General features: G+C 45.3%; 2 protein-coding genes across 3 annotated transcripts in view; one reads left to right on the top strand and one right to left on the bottom strand.

The window, feature by feature from the left end:
• The window catches only part of LOC131928340 (protein unc-93 homolog A), a 49,997-nt gene extending 37,619 nt beyond the window's left edge, over nucleotides 1-12,378 (bottom strand). The window contains exons 1-3 of one of the 2 annotated variants that reach the window (XM_059284342.1): nucleotides 12,269-12,378; nucleotides 10,664-10,735; nucleotides 1,905-2,018 (exon numbers count right to left, since the gene is read on the bottom strand). In XM_059284342.1, coding sequence (XP_059140325.1) covers nucleotides 1,905-2,002 — 98 coding nt within the window. In that variant the 5' untranslated portion in view covers nucleotides 2,003-2,018; nucleotides 10,664-10,735; nucleotides 12,269-12,378. Of the gene's footprint in view, nucleotides 1-1,904; nucleotides 2,019-10,663; nucleotides 11,409-12,268 lie in introns of those variants that run through there. The other variant, XM_059284341.1, reaches the window with a different exon arrangement.
• On the top strand, nucleotides 5,031-6,859 carry LOC131928344 (keratin-associated protein 4-1-like). The gene is made up of 5 exons (XM_059284346.1): nucleotides 5,031-5,036; nucleotides 6,017-6,126; nucleotides 6,278-6,314; nucleotides 6,605-6,671; nucleotides 6,828-6,859. The coding sequence occupies exons 1-5, from the start codon at nucleotides 5,031-5,033 to the stop codon at nucleotides 6,857-6,859; spliced, it is 252 nt and encodes an 83-aa protein (XP_059140329.1).
• Nucleotides 12,379-14,258: the final 1,880 nt, after the last annotated feature.

Genomic DNA, 14,258 nt, shown 5'->3' with positions numbered 1-14,258 from the left:
AGACATTTTCCATTAAGATCTGATTGATTGATTCTGATCAGATGACCATCCCAACCAATGGCTACATGAGTTGAGGATAACTTCCCCTGTTGCAGAAGTCTTTAACTGCACCGCACACTCGCCACACGTGGCAGTCTACCTTGAACAAACGGTCCATTACGACCAAGCCGTCCATATTGTCCGGCAATAGATTCTGACCATTTGAACGTGAGAGAACTTAAGTCCTGTGTGTGCTATGCTTTCTTAAGTTGATTTAGTCTTCTAGTATAAAATTACTTGTCGCCAAGTGATTATTGAAGCTATAGTAGTGTTGTGTGACCTGCGGCTATTTTTATACAGTGTTGAAATCTGTGATAGTGTTTTTTCTTACGATTTGTAAGTTGGGTTTTGTCATTTTATAAATTAAATATTTTATCTAGTTTAACCTAGAGTTCTGCCACAACTGTGTTCGCTTATTAAAGGTTGTATGCAGATTGGATGAGTGTTAACTTCAATAGTATCACTAGTTTTCCCTAGACATCGAGATCGAGACCTAGTGTGTTGTTGAGTTAGTGTTCATTCATTTAGGCTTTAAGTCATTTGCATATAACCCCGAAAAAAGAATCCGGGGACGTTCACCATCTATCTGGCTGATAGATAGGTAAACGTTACACATGTGTGTGGGTTGATGTGGGGAAAAGTGTGGGAGGGTCATGTGGGAGGGTTGATGTGGGGGTAAGTGTGAGAGGGTCATGTGTGTGGGTTGATGTGGGGGTAAGTGTGAGAGGGTCATGTGTGTGGGTTGATGTGGGGGTAAGTGTGGGAGGTCATGTGTGTGGGTTGATGTGGGGGTAAGTATGGGAGGGTCATGTGTGGAGGTTCATGTGGGGTGGGGGTATAAGCTTCATAAAAATAAACGTGTAGGGTTTGTATGTAGGTTTCTGTGGTGGGTGGGGGTGCAAACTTTAAACTAACAGACGCTATTCCAATGAGTGAACCACCACACAGAAAGCTACAAACAAATAAACCACTCACTACCCTCAACCAATAACCAATCAAACAACAACGTGCATGTAACGTGGATACCACTCAAGTCCTGTATTTTCTTTGTATTTTTCGTCTACGGCTTGGGATGTTTAGTGTGTGGGGAGTGTGTGTTGGGTGAGGGGGGGGGGCGTCGTCTGGGTATTGTGTGAAGGGGTGCATTTTATCTACAAAGCCTCACCCCCCCCCATGTAGCACTATACTAGACACCATTATACACCCCTAAACTGGGCACCCCTAAATTGGGCACCCCTAAACTGGGCACCCATAAACTGGACGCCCCTACACTGGGCGCCCTTACACCGGGCGCCCCACACGACGCCACATCTCCACGCCCACGATGAAGTACGGCTGATGTTTGTGCCGTGTGGTGAGGGTTCATGTGGTGAGGGTTCATGTGGTGAGGGTTCATGTGGTGAGGGTTCATGTGGTGAGGGTTCATGTGGTGAGGGTTCATGTGGTGAGGGTTCATGTGGAGAGGGTTCATGTGGTGAGGGTTCATGTGGTGAGGTTCATGTGGTGAGGGTTCATGTGGTGAGGTTCATGTGGTGAGGGTTCATGTGGTGAGGGTTCATGTGGTGAGGGTTCATGTGGTGAGGGTTCATGTGGAGAGGGTTCATGTGGTGAGGGTTCATGTGGTGAGGGTTCATGTGGTGAGGGTTCATGCAAGTTTAAAAACCGTCTGCAATCGGGGTGTGTCACGAGTCATTAAATTATCGTACGTTCATTAACTTTAACTCGTGAGACTGATCAATAGACTGACCGACACTACGATAGACCGAGAGACTGACCAACAGACAGACAGACAGACAGACAACAAACAGACTGACCAACAGACAAACAGACAACAAACAGACTGACCAACAGACAAACAGACTGACCTCAGGCTCTGATAGCGCAGCATCTCTTTCCTAAAGTTGACCCGCTTCCGGTTTGGTTTAACTTCAGGTTCCTCGTCCTCCTCTTGGACCAGTTCCATCTTGACGTCTGCTGCCCTGTCAGGGGAACAAATGACATGACAGTTGACATCTGCTTACAGAGGAATCACAGATGACATATAACAGTTGTCAGCTTATGACAGACAATTTAATGACAGTGTAAGTATAATGGCAGAAGATTAGATGACATATGACATCTAATGACAGAGAACCACCACAATCATTAGAGATGGCATCTGATGACAGAGAACCACCACAATCATTAGAGATGACATCTGATGACAGCCGTATGAATTAGAAACTTTTCAACTGATCTTTGAAACCCATAGATTGACGACAGTAGACGCGAAGACATTTTGTCGCCCAATTTTACCGACATTTCGATAGCAGGACGCCGTGATTGGGGTGGGGGCAGGACGCGGTGATTGAGGGGGGGGGAGGGTGTTGTTTACAAAGGAGCAGGGTTGAGAATCTCAAGCCCGTGGAGTAATGGCCGATCTGTTTCTCATGTCACGTCATGGGTCGGTAGCAAATGGACCGGCTCACAGGCCCGACAGAGTTAAGGCCGTTTAACTTTCATATATATATATATATATATATATATATATATATATATATATATATATATATATATATATATATATATATATATATATATATATATATATATATATATATATATATATATATATATATATATATATATATATATATATATATATATATATACTAGCCGTCCCGGCCAGGCCCTGCACTGGCCATTGTGGAAAACCTATCTTTAAATACAACCCTAAACCCAACTCTAACTTTAAACTTAACACTAACCAAAACCAACCAAAAAAAAAACAACAACACAAACACGACAACGAAAACGAGAGCAAACTTTACACAAATACAAACGCAAACACAAGCACTAATGCAAACTAAAACAGAAACCCAAACAAAACCACATTTGCAAACACAAACGCAAACACAAAAGCAAAAGCAAACAAAAATAAAAACAAAAATTCAAACATAAACGCAAACACAAACGCAAACACGAAAGGAAACAAACAAAGGAAACAAACAGAAATGTAAACACAAACATAAACGCAAACTCTAACGCAACGAAAAAGCAAACACAAACGCAAAAGCAAACCAAACTCAAACATAAACAAAAACACAATCCAAACAAAAATGCAAACACAAACTCAAACGCAAATATAAACACAAATACAATGCAAACCTAAATGCAAACTATAATGAAGAACATAAACACAAATTTAAATGCAAGCATAAACGCTGGCCTATTTTGCTCACATTATAGCCCGTGGTGCCAAATCTTACCCTGCCGGGGCGCGGGCGGAACCGCCTGATACAGATTAGTAAACGACAAAATACCCCATATTATCCTTAGCCTGTTGCACTCAGTAAGCCGATCGTATCGCGCACGGGAAGACCTGGGATGTCAAAGGAAGCTCTGGATTTGATTTAGTGAACAACTATAGTATCCCTTTTTATTCACAGCCAATCGCACTCATTAAAACGAACGTATGCACCATATCGCTCAATTGATAGATCAGGATGCCAAATAGAACCCTGCTGGGTCGCTGGCGACGCGCCTGATTCAATTTAGTGAACGATATAATACCCCAGCTTGTCCGCAAACCGAAAAATAGAAGTAAACATGGAGGACAATTAGGAGCGACTTCTAAACTGTTATTGATTACAAATATTAATTAGTAAACACGTGCTGTTTACTAATTAATATTTTTAATCAATAACAGTTTAGAAGTCGCAAAATCACAACATCCACCCTTCACCTCACAACATCCACCCCTCAACTCACAACATCCACTCCTCACCTCACAACATCCACTCCTCACCTCACAACATCCACCCCTCACCTCACATCCACCCCTCACCTCACAACATCCACCCCCACCTCACAACATCCACCCCTCACCTCACAACATGCACTCCTCACCTCACAACATCCACCCCTAACCTCCCAACATCCACCCCACCCCACACCTCACAACATCCACCGCTCACAACATCCACCGTTCACAACATCCACCCAACCCCTCACCTCACAACATCCACCCCTCACCTCACAACATCCACCCCTCACCTCACAACATCCACCCCTTACCTCACAACATCCACCCCTCACCTCACAACATCCACCCCCACCTCACAACATCCACCCCTCACCTCACAACATCCACCCCACACCTCACAACATCCACCTCACCTCACAACATCCACCCCTCACCTCACAACATCCACCCCCACCTCACAACATCCACCCCTCACCTCACAACATCCACCCCTCACCTCATAACATCCACCCCCACCTCACAACATCCACCCCTCACCTCACAACATCCACTCCTCACCTCACAACATCCACCCCCACCTCACAACATCCACCCCCACCTCACAACATCCACCCCTCACCTCACAACATCCACCCCACCTATCACCTCCCAACATCCACCCCACCCCTCACCTCACAACATCCACCCCTCACCTCACAACATCCAACCCTCACCCCACAACATCCACCCCTCACCTCACAACATCCAACCCTCACCCCACAACATCCACCCCTTACCTCACAACATCCACCCCTCACCTCACAACATCCACCGCTCACCGCACAACATCCACCCCTCACCTCACAACATCCAACCCTCACCCCACAACATCCACCCCTCACCTCACAACATCCAACCCTCACCCCACAACATCCACCCCTTTACCTCATAACATCCACCCCTCACCTCACAACATCCACCCCTCACCTCACAACATCCACCCATCACCTCACCAAATACAAACCCACACCTCACAATAAAATTTAAATTATTTGACTAGCTATTGTCTCATTATAATTACACGAGCAGTCCCAAAAAAAGTTGCAGATGTTGTCAGTGGCAGTTGTTGTCACTGGCAGTTGTTGTCAGTATTAGTTGTTGTCAGTGGTAGTTGTTGTCAGTGGTAGTTGTTGTCAGTGGCAGTTGTTGTCAGTGGTAGTTGTTGTCACTGGCAGTTGTCAGTGGCAGTTGTTGTCAGTGTAGTAACATGTCAGTTTGTGAGATTGCTTCGTTATTGCTGTGCGATTGTTATGTGTGTTTTTGTGTTTTGTTTAGTGTTTTTATGTGTTTTTGTGTGTGATTGATTGTGTGATTAATTGTGTGATTGTTGAGTGATTGATTAGGCAATTGTTGTATGATTGTAGTGTGATTGATTGTGTGGTTCTTGTGTGATTGATTTTGTGATTGATTGTGTGATTGATTGTGTGATTGATTGTGTGATTCTTGTGTGATTGTTGTCGGAATGCAGATGACCCTAATACTTGTTATTGATTCTAGAAACCGTATTCATTGTTGTGGTTGCCATAGCAACCATTTGTTAGCCCGCCAGACGAGTGACAACCAGTTTGTTAGCAACTGGCTGGGGGGAGGGGGGCAGTATGATACAACAACCAGCTTGTTAGCAACTGGCTGGGGGGAGGGGGGCAGTACGATACAACAACCATGGTGCCATTTTAATAGCAACCCTTTTGTCAGTCATCTTTGACTACTGCACATTCAAGATGTGGTTAGTCAACGTGTGGTCAGTCAACGTGTGGTAAGTCAACTTGTGGTCAGTCAACTTTTGGTCAAGCAACGTGTGGTCAGTCAACTTGTCAGTCAACGTGTGATCAGTCAATATGTGGTCAGTCATTTTGTGGTCAGTCAACGTGTGGTCAGTCTAATTGTAAGTCAACGTGTGGTCAGTCAACTTGTCAGTCAACGTGCGGTCAGTCAACGTGTGGTCAGTCAACGTATGGTCAGTCCACTTATCAGTAAACGTGTGGTCAGTCAACGTGTGGTCAGTCAACTTGTCAGTTAACGTGTGGTCAGTCAACGTGTGGTCAGTCAACTTGTGGTCAGTCAACTTGTCAGTCAACGTGTGGTCAGTCAACGTGTGGTCAGTCAACTTGTTGTCTGTCAACGTGTGGTCAGTCAACGTGTGGTCAGTCAACTTGTTGTCTGTCAACGTGTGGTCAGTCAACGTGTGGTCAGTCAACGTGTGGTCAGTCAACTTGTTGTCTGTCAACGTGTGGTCAGTCAACGTGTGGTCAGTCAACGTGTGGTCAGTCAACTTGTTGTCTGTCAACGTGTGGTCAGTCAACGTGTGGTCAGTCAACGTGTGGTCAGTCAACTTGTCAGTCAACGTGTGGTCAGTCAACGTGTGGTCAGTCAACTTGTGGTCAGTCAACTTGTCAGTCAACGTGTGGTCAGTCAACTTATGGTCAGTCAACTTGTCAGTCAACGTGTGATCAGTCAACTTGTCAGTCAACGTGTGGTCAGTCAACGTGTGGTAAGTCAACGTGTGGTCAGTCAACTTGTCATTCAACGTGTGGTCAGTCAACGTGTGGTTAGTTAACGTGTGGTCAGTCAACTTGTCAGTCAACGTGTGGTCAGTCAACGTGTGGTCAGTCAACTTGTCAGTAAACGTGTGGTCAGTCAACTTGTGGTCAGTCAACTTGTCAGTCAACGTGTGGTAAGTCAACGTCTGGTCAGTCAACTTGTCAGTCAACGTGTGGTCAGTCAACGTGTGGTCAGTCAACGTGTGGTCAGTCAACGTGTGGTCAGTCAACGTGTGGTCAGTCAACGTGTGGTCAGTCAACTTGTGGTCAGTCAACTTGTCAGTCAACGTGTGGTCAGTCAACTTGTTGTCAGTCAACTTGTCAGTCAACGTGTGGTCAGTCAACGTCTGGTCAGTCAACTTGTGTGTCACGTGAAGTCTGGAGTGATTTCATTGGACGGCTCTATGGTACATCTTTTGACACCTAATAAGGTCTCAGCCACGCTTGACGAACAAATTTGACAGACAAAATAGACAAACTTGACAAACGAACTTGACAGACAAACTTGACAGAAAAAAATAGACAAACGTGACAGACAAACTTGACAGACAAACTTGACAGACAAACTTGACAGACAAACTTGACAGACAAACTTGACAGACAAACTTGACAGATAAACTTGACAAACTTGACAGACAAACTTGACAGACAAACTTGACAAACTTGACAGACAAACTTGACAGACAAACTTGACAGACAAACTTGACAGACAAACTTGACAGACAAACTTGACAGACAAACTTGACAGACAAACTTGACAGACAAACTTGACAGACAAACTTGACAGACAAACTTGACAGACAAACTTGACAGACAAACTTGACAGACAAACTTGACAGACAAGCTTGACAAACATGTGAGCAACGCTACACGTGTTACAGCATACTCTAGTCTTGGACACCACAAAAACTAATGACCGGAAGTGATGTCATCACACATTTTTTTTTCTCAAAGCAGCGCGTGAAATATTAGGTCACTGGGTCAAGGCTGGTTGGTTGTGAAATAGATCACATCAATAGATGAAATCAATGAAATAGATCACATTAATAGATGAAATCAATGAAATAGATCAAATCAATAGATGAAATCAATGAAATAGATCACCTCAATAGATGAAATCAATGAAATAGATCACACAAATAGATTATATCAAATGAAATAGATTCGACCAATAGAATTCATTCATAGAAATAGCTACTGTGAGATTCAATCTTTTTCTTTTTCTCTGCGCCAAACAATCGATGACGTCATTTATCAATACAACGTTAGTAATCTAAGACTACCAGCCGCCCCCACCCCACCTCCCCCAACCGTGTCAGGTCATGTGTGTCAAGGTCAGCAACACGCAGACGACTCACACTAATCAATACAACATGTTGTCTGCTGTCTACTGTCTGTTGTCTGCTGTCTGTTGTCTACTGTCTGTTGTCTACTGTCTGTTGTCTTCTGAATACTGTCTGTTGTCTGCTGTCTACTGTCTGTTATCTTCTGAATACAGTCTGTTCATATTTCCAGATAGGCCTACTCAAAATAGACTTATGTCTATCCATCTCTCTCTCTCTCTCTCTCTCTCTCTCTCTCTCTCTCTCTCTCTCTCTCTCTCTCTCTCTCTCTCTCTCTCGCGAACTCGCTCGCGAACTCGCTCGCTCTATGTAAATGATGATGTTACAAAGGGCATATTATGACAAAGGGACATTACTCCAATATAAGAGGGCTTTGCTCCAGGGACGGCTCTGTGAACTGCTAGCTTGGATCGCTCGATTGGAAAAGGTGATGTCGACTGCTGGGACCCACGGTGGGGTGGGGCAGTGAAAGGTGGGGGGCAGTGAGAGGTGGGGGGTGGGGCAGTGAGAGGTGGGGGGTGGGGCAGTGAGAGGTGGGGGGTGGGGCAGTGAGAGGTGGGGGGTGGGGCAGTGAGAGGTGGAGGGTGGGGCAGTGAGAGGTGGGGTGGGGGGGGGGGTGGGGCATTGGGAGGTGGGGGTGGGGCAGTGAGAGGTGGGGGGTGGGGCAGTGAGAGGTGGGGGTGGGGCAGTGAGAGGTGGGGGGTGGGGCAGTGAGAGGTGGGAGGTGGGGCAGTGAGAGGTGGGGGTGGGGCAGTGAGAGGTGGGGGAGTGAGAGGAGGGGGTGGGGCAGTGAGAAGAGGGGGGTGGGGCAGTGAGAGGTGGGGGGTGGGGCAGTGATAGGTGGGGGGTGGGGCAGTGGGGGGAAGTGAGAGGTGGGGGGTGGGGCAGTGATAGGTGGGGGGTGGGGCAGTGGTAGGTGGGGGGTGGGGCAGTGGGGGGAAGTGAGAGGTGGGGGGTGGGGCAGTGATAGGTGGGGGGTGGGGCAGTGAGAGGTGGGGGAGTGAGAGGTGGGGGTGGGCCAGTAAGAGGTTGGGGTGGGGCAGTGAGAGGTGGGGGTGGGGCAGTGAGAGGTGGGGGGTGGGGCAGTGGTAGGTGGGGGGTGGGGCAGTAGGGGGAAGTGAGAGGTGGGGGGTGGGGCAGTGATAGGTGGGGGGTGGGGCAGTGAGAGGTGGGGGAGTGAGAGGTGGGGGTGGGCCAGTAAGAGGTTGGGGTGGGGCAGTGAGAGGTGGGGGTGGGGCAGTGAGAGGTGGAGGGTGGGGCAGTGGGGGGAAGTGAGAGGTAGGGGTGGGGCAGTAAGAGGTTGGGGTGGGGCAGTGAGAGGTAGGAGGCAGTGAGAGGTGGGGGGTGGGGCAGTGAGAGGGGGGGTTGGGGCAGTGAGAGGTGGAGGGTGGGGCAGTGGGGGGAAGTGAGAGGTAGGGGTGGGGCAGTAAGAGGTTGGGGTGGGGCAGTGAGAGGTAGGGGGCAGTGAGAGGTGGGGGGTGGGGCAGTGAGAGGGGGGGTGGGGCAGTGAGAGGTGGGAGTTGGGGCAGTGTGAGGTGGGAGGGGGGCAGTGAGAGGTGGCGAGGGTTACTGGTACGAATGCCCCGACTCACCAGAGTGTGACAGAGACAGAAACAGGTAAAAATGTTGTGTGAGAAAGACAGAGACAGGTAAAAATGTTGTGAGACAGAGACAGAGACAGGTAAAAATGTTGTGTGACAGAGACAGAGACAGGTAAAAATGTGTGACAGAGACAGGTAAATATGTTGTGTGACAGAGACAGGTAAAAATTTTGTGTGAAAGAGACATAGACAGGTAAAAATGTGTGACAGAGACAGGTAAAAATGTTGTGAGACAGAGACAGGTAAAAATGTGCGACAAAGACAGAGACAGGTAAAAATGTTGTGAGACAGAGACAGAGACAGTTAAAAATGTTGTGTGACAGAGACAGGTAAAAATTTTGTGTGAAAGAGACATAGACAGGTAAAAATGTGTGACAGAGACAGGTAAAAATGTTGTGAGACAGAGACAGGTAAAAATGTGCGACAAAGACAGAGACAGGTAAAAATGTTGTGAGACAGAGACAGAGACAGTTAAAAATGTTGTGTGACAGAGACAGGTAAAAATGTTGTGTGACAGAGACAGGTAAAAATGTGGTGTGACAGAGACAGGTAAAAATGTTGCGTGACAGAGACAGAGACAGGTAAAAATGTTGTGAGACAGAGACAGAGACAGGTAAAAATGTGTGACAGAGACAGGTAAAAATGTTGTGTGAAAGAGACAGAGACAGGTAAAAATGTTGTGTGACAGAGACAGGTAAAAATGTTGTGAGACAGAGACAGGTAAAAATGTTGTGAGACAGAGACAGGTAAAAATGTTGTGTGACAGAGACAGAGACAGGTAAAAATGTTGTGTGACAGAGACAGAGACAGGTAAAAATGTGTGACAGAGACAGGTAAATATGTTGTGTGACAGAGACAGGTAAAAATTTTGTGTGAAAGAGACATAGACAGGTAAAAATGTGTGACAGAGACAGGTAAAAATGTTGTGAGACAGAGACAGGTAAAAATGTGCGACAAAGACAGAGACAGGTAAAAATGTTGTGAGACAGAGACAGAGACAGTTAAAAATGTTGTGTGACAGAGACAGGTAAAAATGTTGTGTGACAGAGACAGGTAAAAATGTGGTGTGACAGAGACAGGTAAAAATGTTGTGTGACAGAGACAGAGACAGGTAAAAATGTTGTGAGACAGAGACAGAGACAGGTAAAAATGTGTGACAGAGACAGGTAAAAATGTTGTGTGAAAGAGACAGAGACAGGTAAAAATGTTGTGTGACAGAGACAGGTAAAAATGTTGTGAGACAGAGACAGGTAAAAATGTTGTGAGACAGAGACAGGTAAAAATGTTGTGTGACAGAGACAGAGACAGGTAAAAATGTTGTGAGACAGAGACAGAGACAGGTAAAAATGAACTCACCTGCTTAGTCTGGCACAGGTGAGCACTTAGACTGCGATCGATTGATTTGCTCACTCGTTGGCACGTGCTGGGCTGACAGAACACATCTTTATTTTTAGCCGCTTGACATGGTGTGTGGGACGTGTGTGGGCTGTGTGTGGGCTGTGTGTGGGACGTGTGTGGGACGTGTGTGGGACGTGTGTGGGACGTGTGTGGGACGTGTGTGGGACGTGTGTGGGACGTGTGTGGGACGGTCCAGCACTAAATCCTGCTGTGTCGAATGATCACACCCTGATGCTTACAGTTACATAACGGAACACACCTTGATGCTTACAGTTACATAACGGAACACGCCTTGATGCTAATTATAAAACCATTTGTTTTTGTTGGCGAAAAGTTGTCCCACTTGTCCTTATCAAGAACTGTAACTGAAAACATTTCAGTCAGTCAATGAATGAAAGAAACCCTTGCCTCGTGTTGAAGCAGTAGAGCCGTGCATCAAATAGGTGGTGCAGCTTAGAGCGTCAGCTTCAGAAATAAACAGTTCCACTCCAAGCACTAGAATCTGGTAGCCGGCAGACTCATCAAATCCTCTGGTTTCTTTCATCCATTTTCTAATCCATTAAATGATAGCGCACGTGAAGGCAATTTTTGTGAATAAAATAATGTTCACAAATCAACTACTGATTTACTAATCCCTTGTTAAATATCTCAGCTCAAACTGTTATCTCATGAGGGCCATCTGATGATGTAACTTGTGGAATTTACCGCTGGATAAAACAACTCAGTACACACACGCTGTAGCAGAAATAAGTCCCTAACTAAATCTTTAAAAAATTTAATCCTGTAACGTCATCACATTGCCATGTCTCATTACTCTTCTTTAATGACCTCAGCAGGGCCAATCCTCTGCTATCTTTACATCTTATTTGATTTCTCTGCTATCTCTACATCTTATTTGATTTCTTACGTAAACTTTAAGTCTTATTTTCTTGTTACAAAAGTTTTAATTTCTCTCAAACAGCCAGTACGCTAACTTTTTATCACCATCGAAAATTATTATTACCATATATATATATATATATATATATATATATATATATATATATATATATATATATATATATATATATATATATATATATATATATATATATATGTGTGTGTGTGTGTGTGTGTGTGTGTGTGTGTCTGTTTGTATATATAGTTAAAATAAAAATATTTTCCCTTAATATTTTAATTTATGATTTCAATAAATTGATTGAATGGTCCAAAAGAAATCCAGTGTGTATTTGCATTGGCCTGAACCTTACAACCTAACACTGACACAAGAGGTTAATTAGAATCAGATCTTAGCTATCACTAAACCTATCACTAAACCTATCACTAAACCTATCACTAAGCCTAACTCTTAACCTATCAATACACATATCACTAAACATATCACTAAATCTATCACTAAACCGAAGTCTAAACCTATCAATACACCTATCACTAAACCTATCACTAAACCTATCACTAAACCTAACCTTTAACCTATAATTAAACCTATCACTAAACCTATCAATAAACCTATCAACAAACCTATTACTAAACCTACCCTAAAACGAGGTAGATCCTACTCACAAGTTGTATCGTGAATTATCCCAGCACGTGAGAGCGCGTGCATCGAGTGAGTGGCCGGCGGACACACGCGCGACTGTGGCCGCTCACGACACGAGGCACGGAAGGGCGAGCTGCAAATGGCGAAACGCAATTTCTGTCCAAAAAAATTAGTTCGTCTTTTTTATAACCCTTAACACTGATATCAGAGAGCAGTGTCATGTAACGTTGGCCAGTCAAACTATTGGCCAAGATGGTTTGACTAAATTTTTGTAATGGCCTGTGCTGACGTTGTATGGTCTCGTTAATCGGCCATTAGGTATTTTTAGACCAGGCATTCTCGCTTTCATGTTTGATTTCTCGCCCAAATTGCTTGTAGGTTCACCGCTAGTCACTTCCTGTTGACTGGTCACTTCCTGTTGACTGGTCACTTCCTGTTGACTGGTCACTTCCTGTTGACTGGTCACTTCCTGTTGACTGGTCATTTCCTTGTTGACACCGCTGGTCACTTCCTGTTGACTGGTCACTTCCTGTTGACTGGTCACTTCCTGTTGACTTGTCAATTTCTGTTGACACCGCTGGTCACTTCCTGTTGGCTGGTCACTTCCTGTTGACTGGTCACATCCTGTTGACTGGTCACTTCATGTTGACTGGTCACTTCCTGTTGACTGGTCACTTCCTGTTGACTGGTCACTTCCTGTTGACTGGTCACTTCCTGTTGACTGGTCATTTCCTGTTGACTTGTCACTTCCTGTTGACTGGTCATTTCCTTGTTGACACCGCTGGTCACTTCCTGTTGACTGGTCACTTCCTGTTGACTGGTCACTTCCTGTTGACACTGCTGGTCAATTCCTGTTAACTGGTCACTCCCTGTTGACTGGTCACTTCCTGTTGACTGGTCACTTCCTGTTGACTGGTCACTTCCTGTTGACTGGTCACTTCCTGTTGACTGGTCATTTCCTGTTGACTGGTCACTTCCTGTTGACTGGTCACTTCCTGTTGACTGGTCACTTCCTGTTGACTGGTCACTTCCTGTTGACTGGTCACTTCCTGTTGACTGGTCACTTCCTGTTGACTGGTCACTTCCTGTTGACTGGTCACTTCCTGTTGACTGGTCACTTCCTGTTGACTGGTCACTTCCTGTTGACACTGCTGGTCAATTCCTGTTAACTGGTCACTTCCTGTTGACTGGTCACTTCCTGTTGACTGGTCACTTCCTGTTGGCTGGTCACTTCCTGTTGACTTGTCACTTCCTGTTGACTGGTCACTTCCTGTTGACTGGTCACTTCCTGTTGACTGGTCACTTCCTGTTGACTGGTCACTTCCTGTTGGCTGGTCACTTCCTGTTGACTGGTCACTTCCTGTTGGCTGGTCAATTACTGTTGACTGGTCACTTCCTGTTGACTGGTCACTTCCTGTTGGCTGGTCACTTCCTGTTGACTGGTCACTTCCTGTTGACTGGTCACTTCCTGTTGACTGGTCACTTCCTGTTGACTGGTCACTTCCTGTTGACTGGTCACTTCCTGTTGGCTGGTCAATTACTGTTGACTGGTCACTTCCTGTTGACTGGTCACTTCCTGTTGGCTGGTCACTTCCTGTTGACTGGTCACTTCCTGTTGACTGGTCACTTCCTGTTGACTGGTCACTTCCTGTTGACTGGTCACTTCCTGTTGACTGGTCACTTCCTGTTGACTGGTCACTTCCTGTTGACTAGTCACTTCCTGTTGACTGGTCACTTGCTGTTGATACTGCTGGTCACTAATATGTCCTTTATGACAAAAAAGTCCTTATTCTTAGGACACTGCAAGAATGTCCTTTTGGGTAGGATAGCTAGAATCTCCTTGACGGTATTTTGTCTTTTTAGTCTCTGTCGGGATGAGATCGATACCTCTTATTGAACTAATATCGATACTATTGAACTAATATCGATACTATTGAACTAATATCGATACTATTCAACTAATATCGATACTATTGAACTAATATCGATACTATTGAACTAATATCGATACTA

This window comes from Physella acuta, unplaced genomic scaffold (genome assembly GCF_028476545.2).
Source record: "Physella acuta isolate Inbredline_101_S28 unplaced genomic scaffold, ASM2847654v3 ptg001487l, whole genome shotgun sequence".
Lineage (NCBI taxonomy): Eukaryota > Metazoa > Mollusca > Gastropoda > Physidae > Physella > Physella acuta.
The sequence above is the reverse complement of the archived record's forward strand: the minus strand, read 5'-3'. Positions and strand labels throughout refer to the sequence as shown.

Bases quoted from the DNA above. Each gene is read 5' to 3' on its own strand.
- LOC131928344 (XM_059284346.1), top strand. The intron at 6,127-6,277 runs GTGTGGTCAGTC...ACGTGTGATCAG, and splicing joins TCAACGTGTGGTCAGTCAAC to TCAACTTGTCAGTCAACGTG. The intron at 6,672-6,827 runs GTCAGTCAACTT...CAAATTTGACAG, and splicing joins GTGTGGTCAGTCAACTTGTT to ACAAAATAGACAAACTTGAC.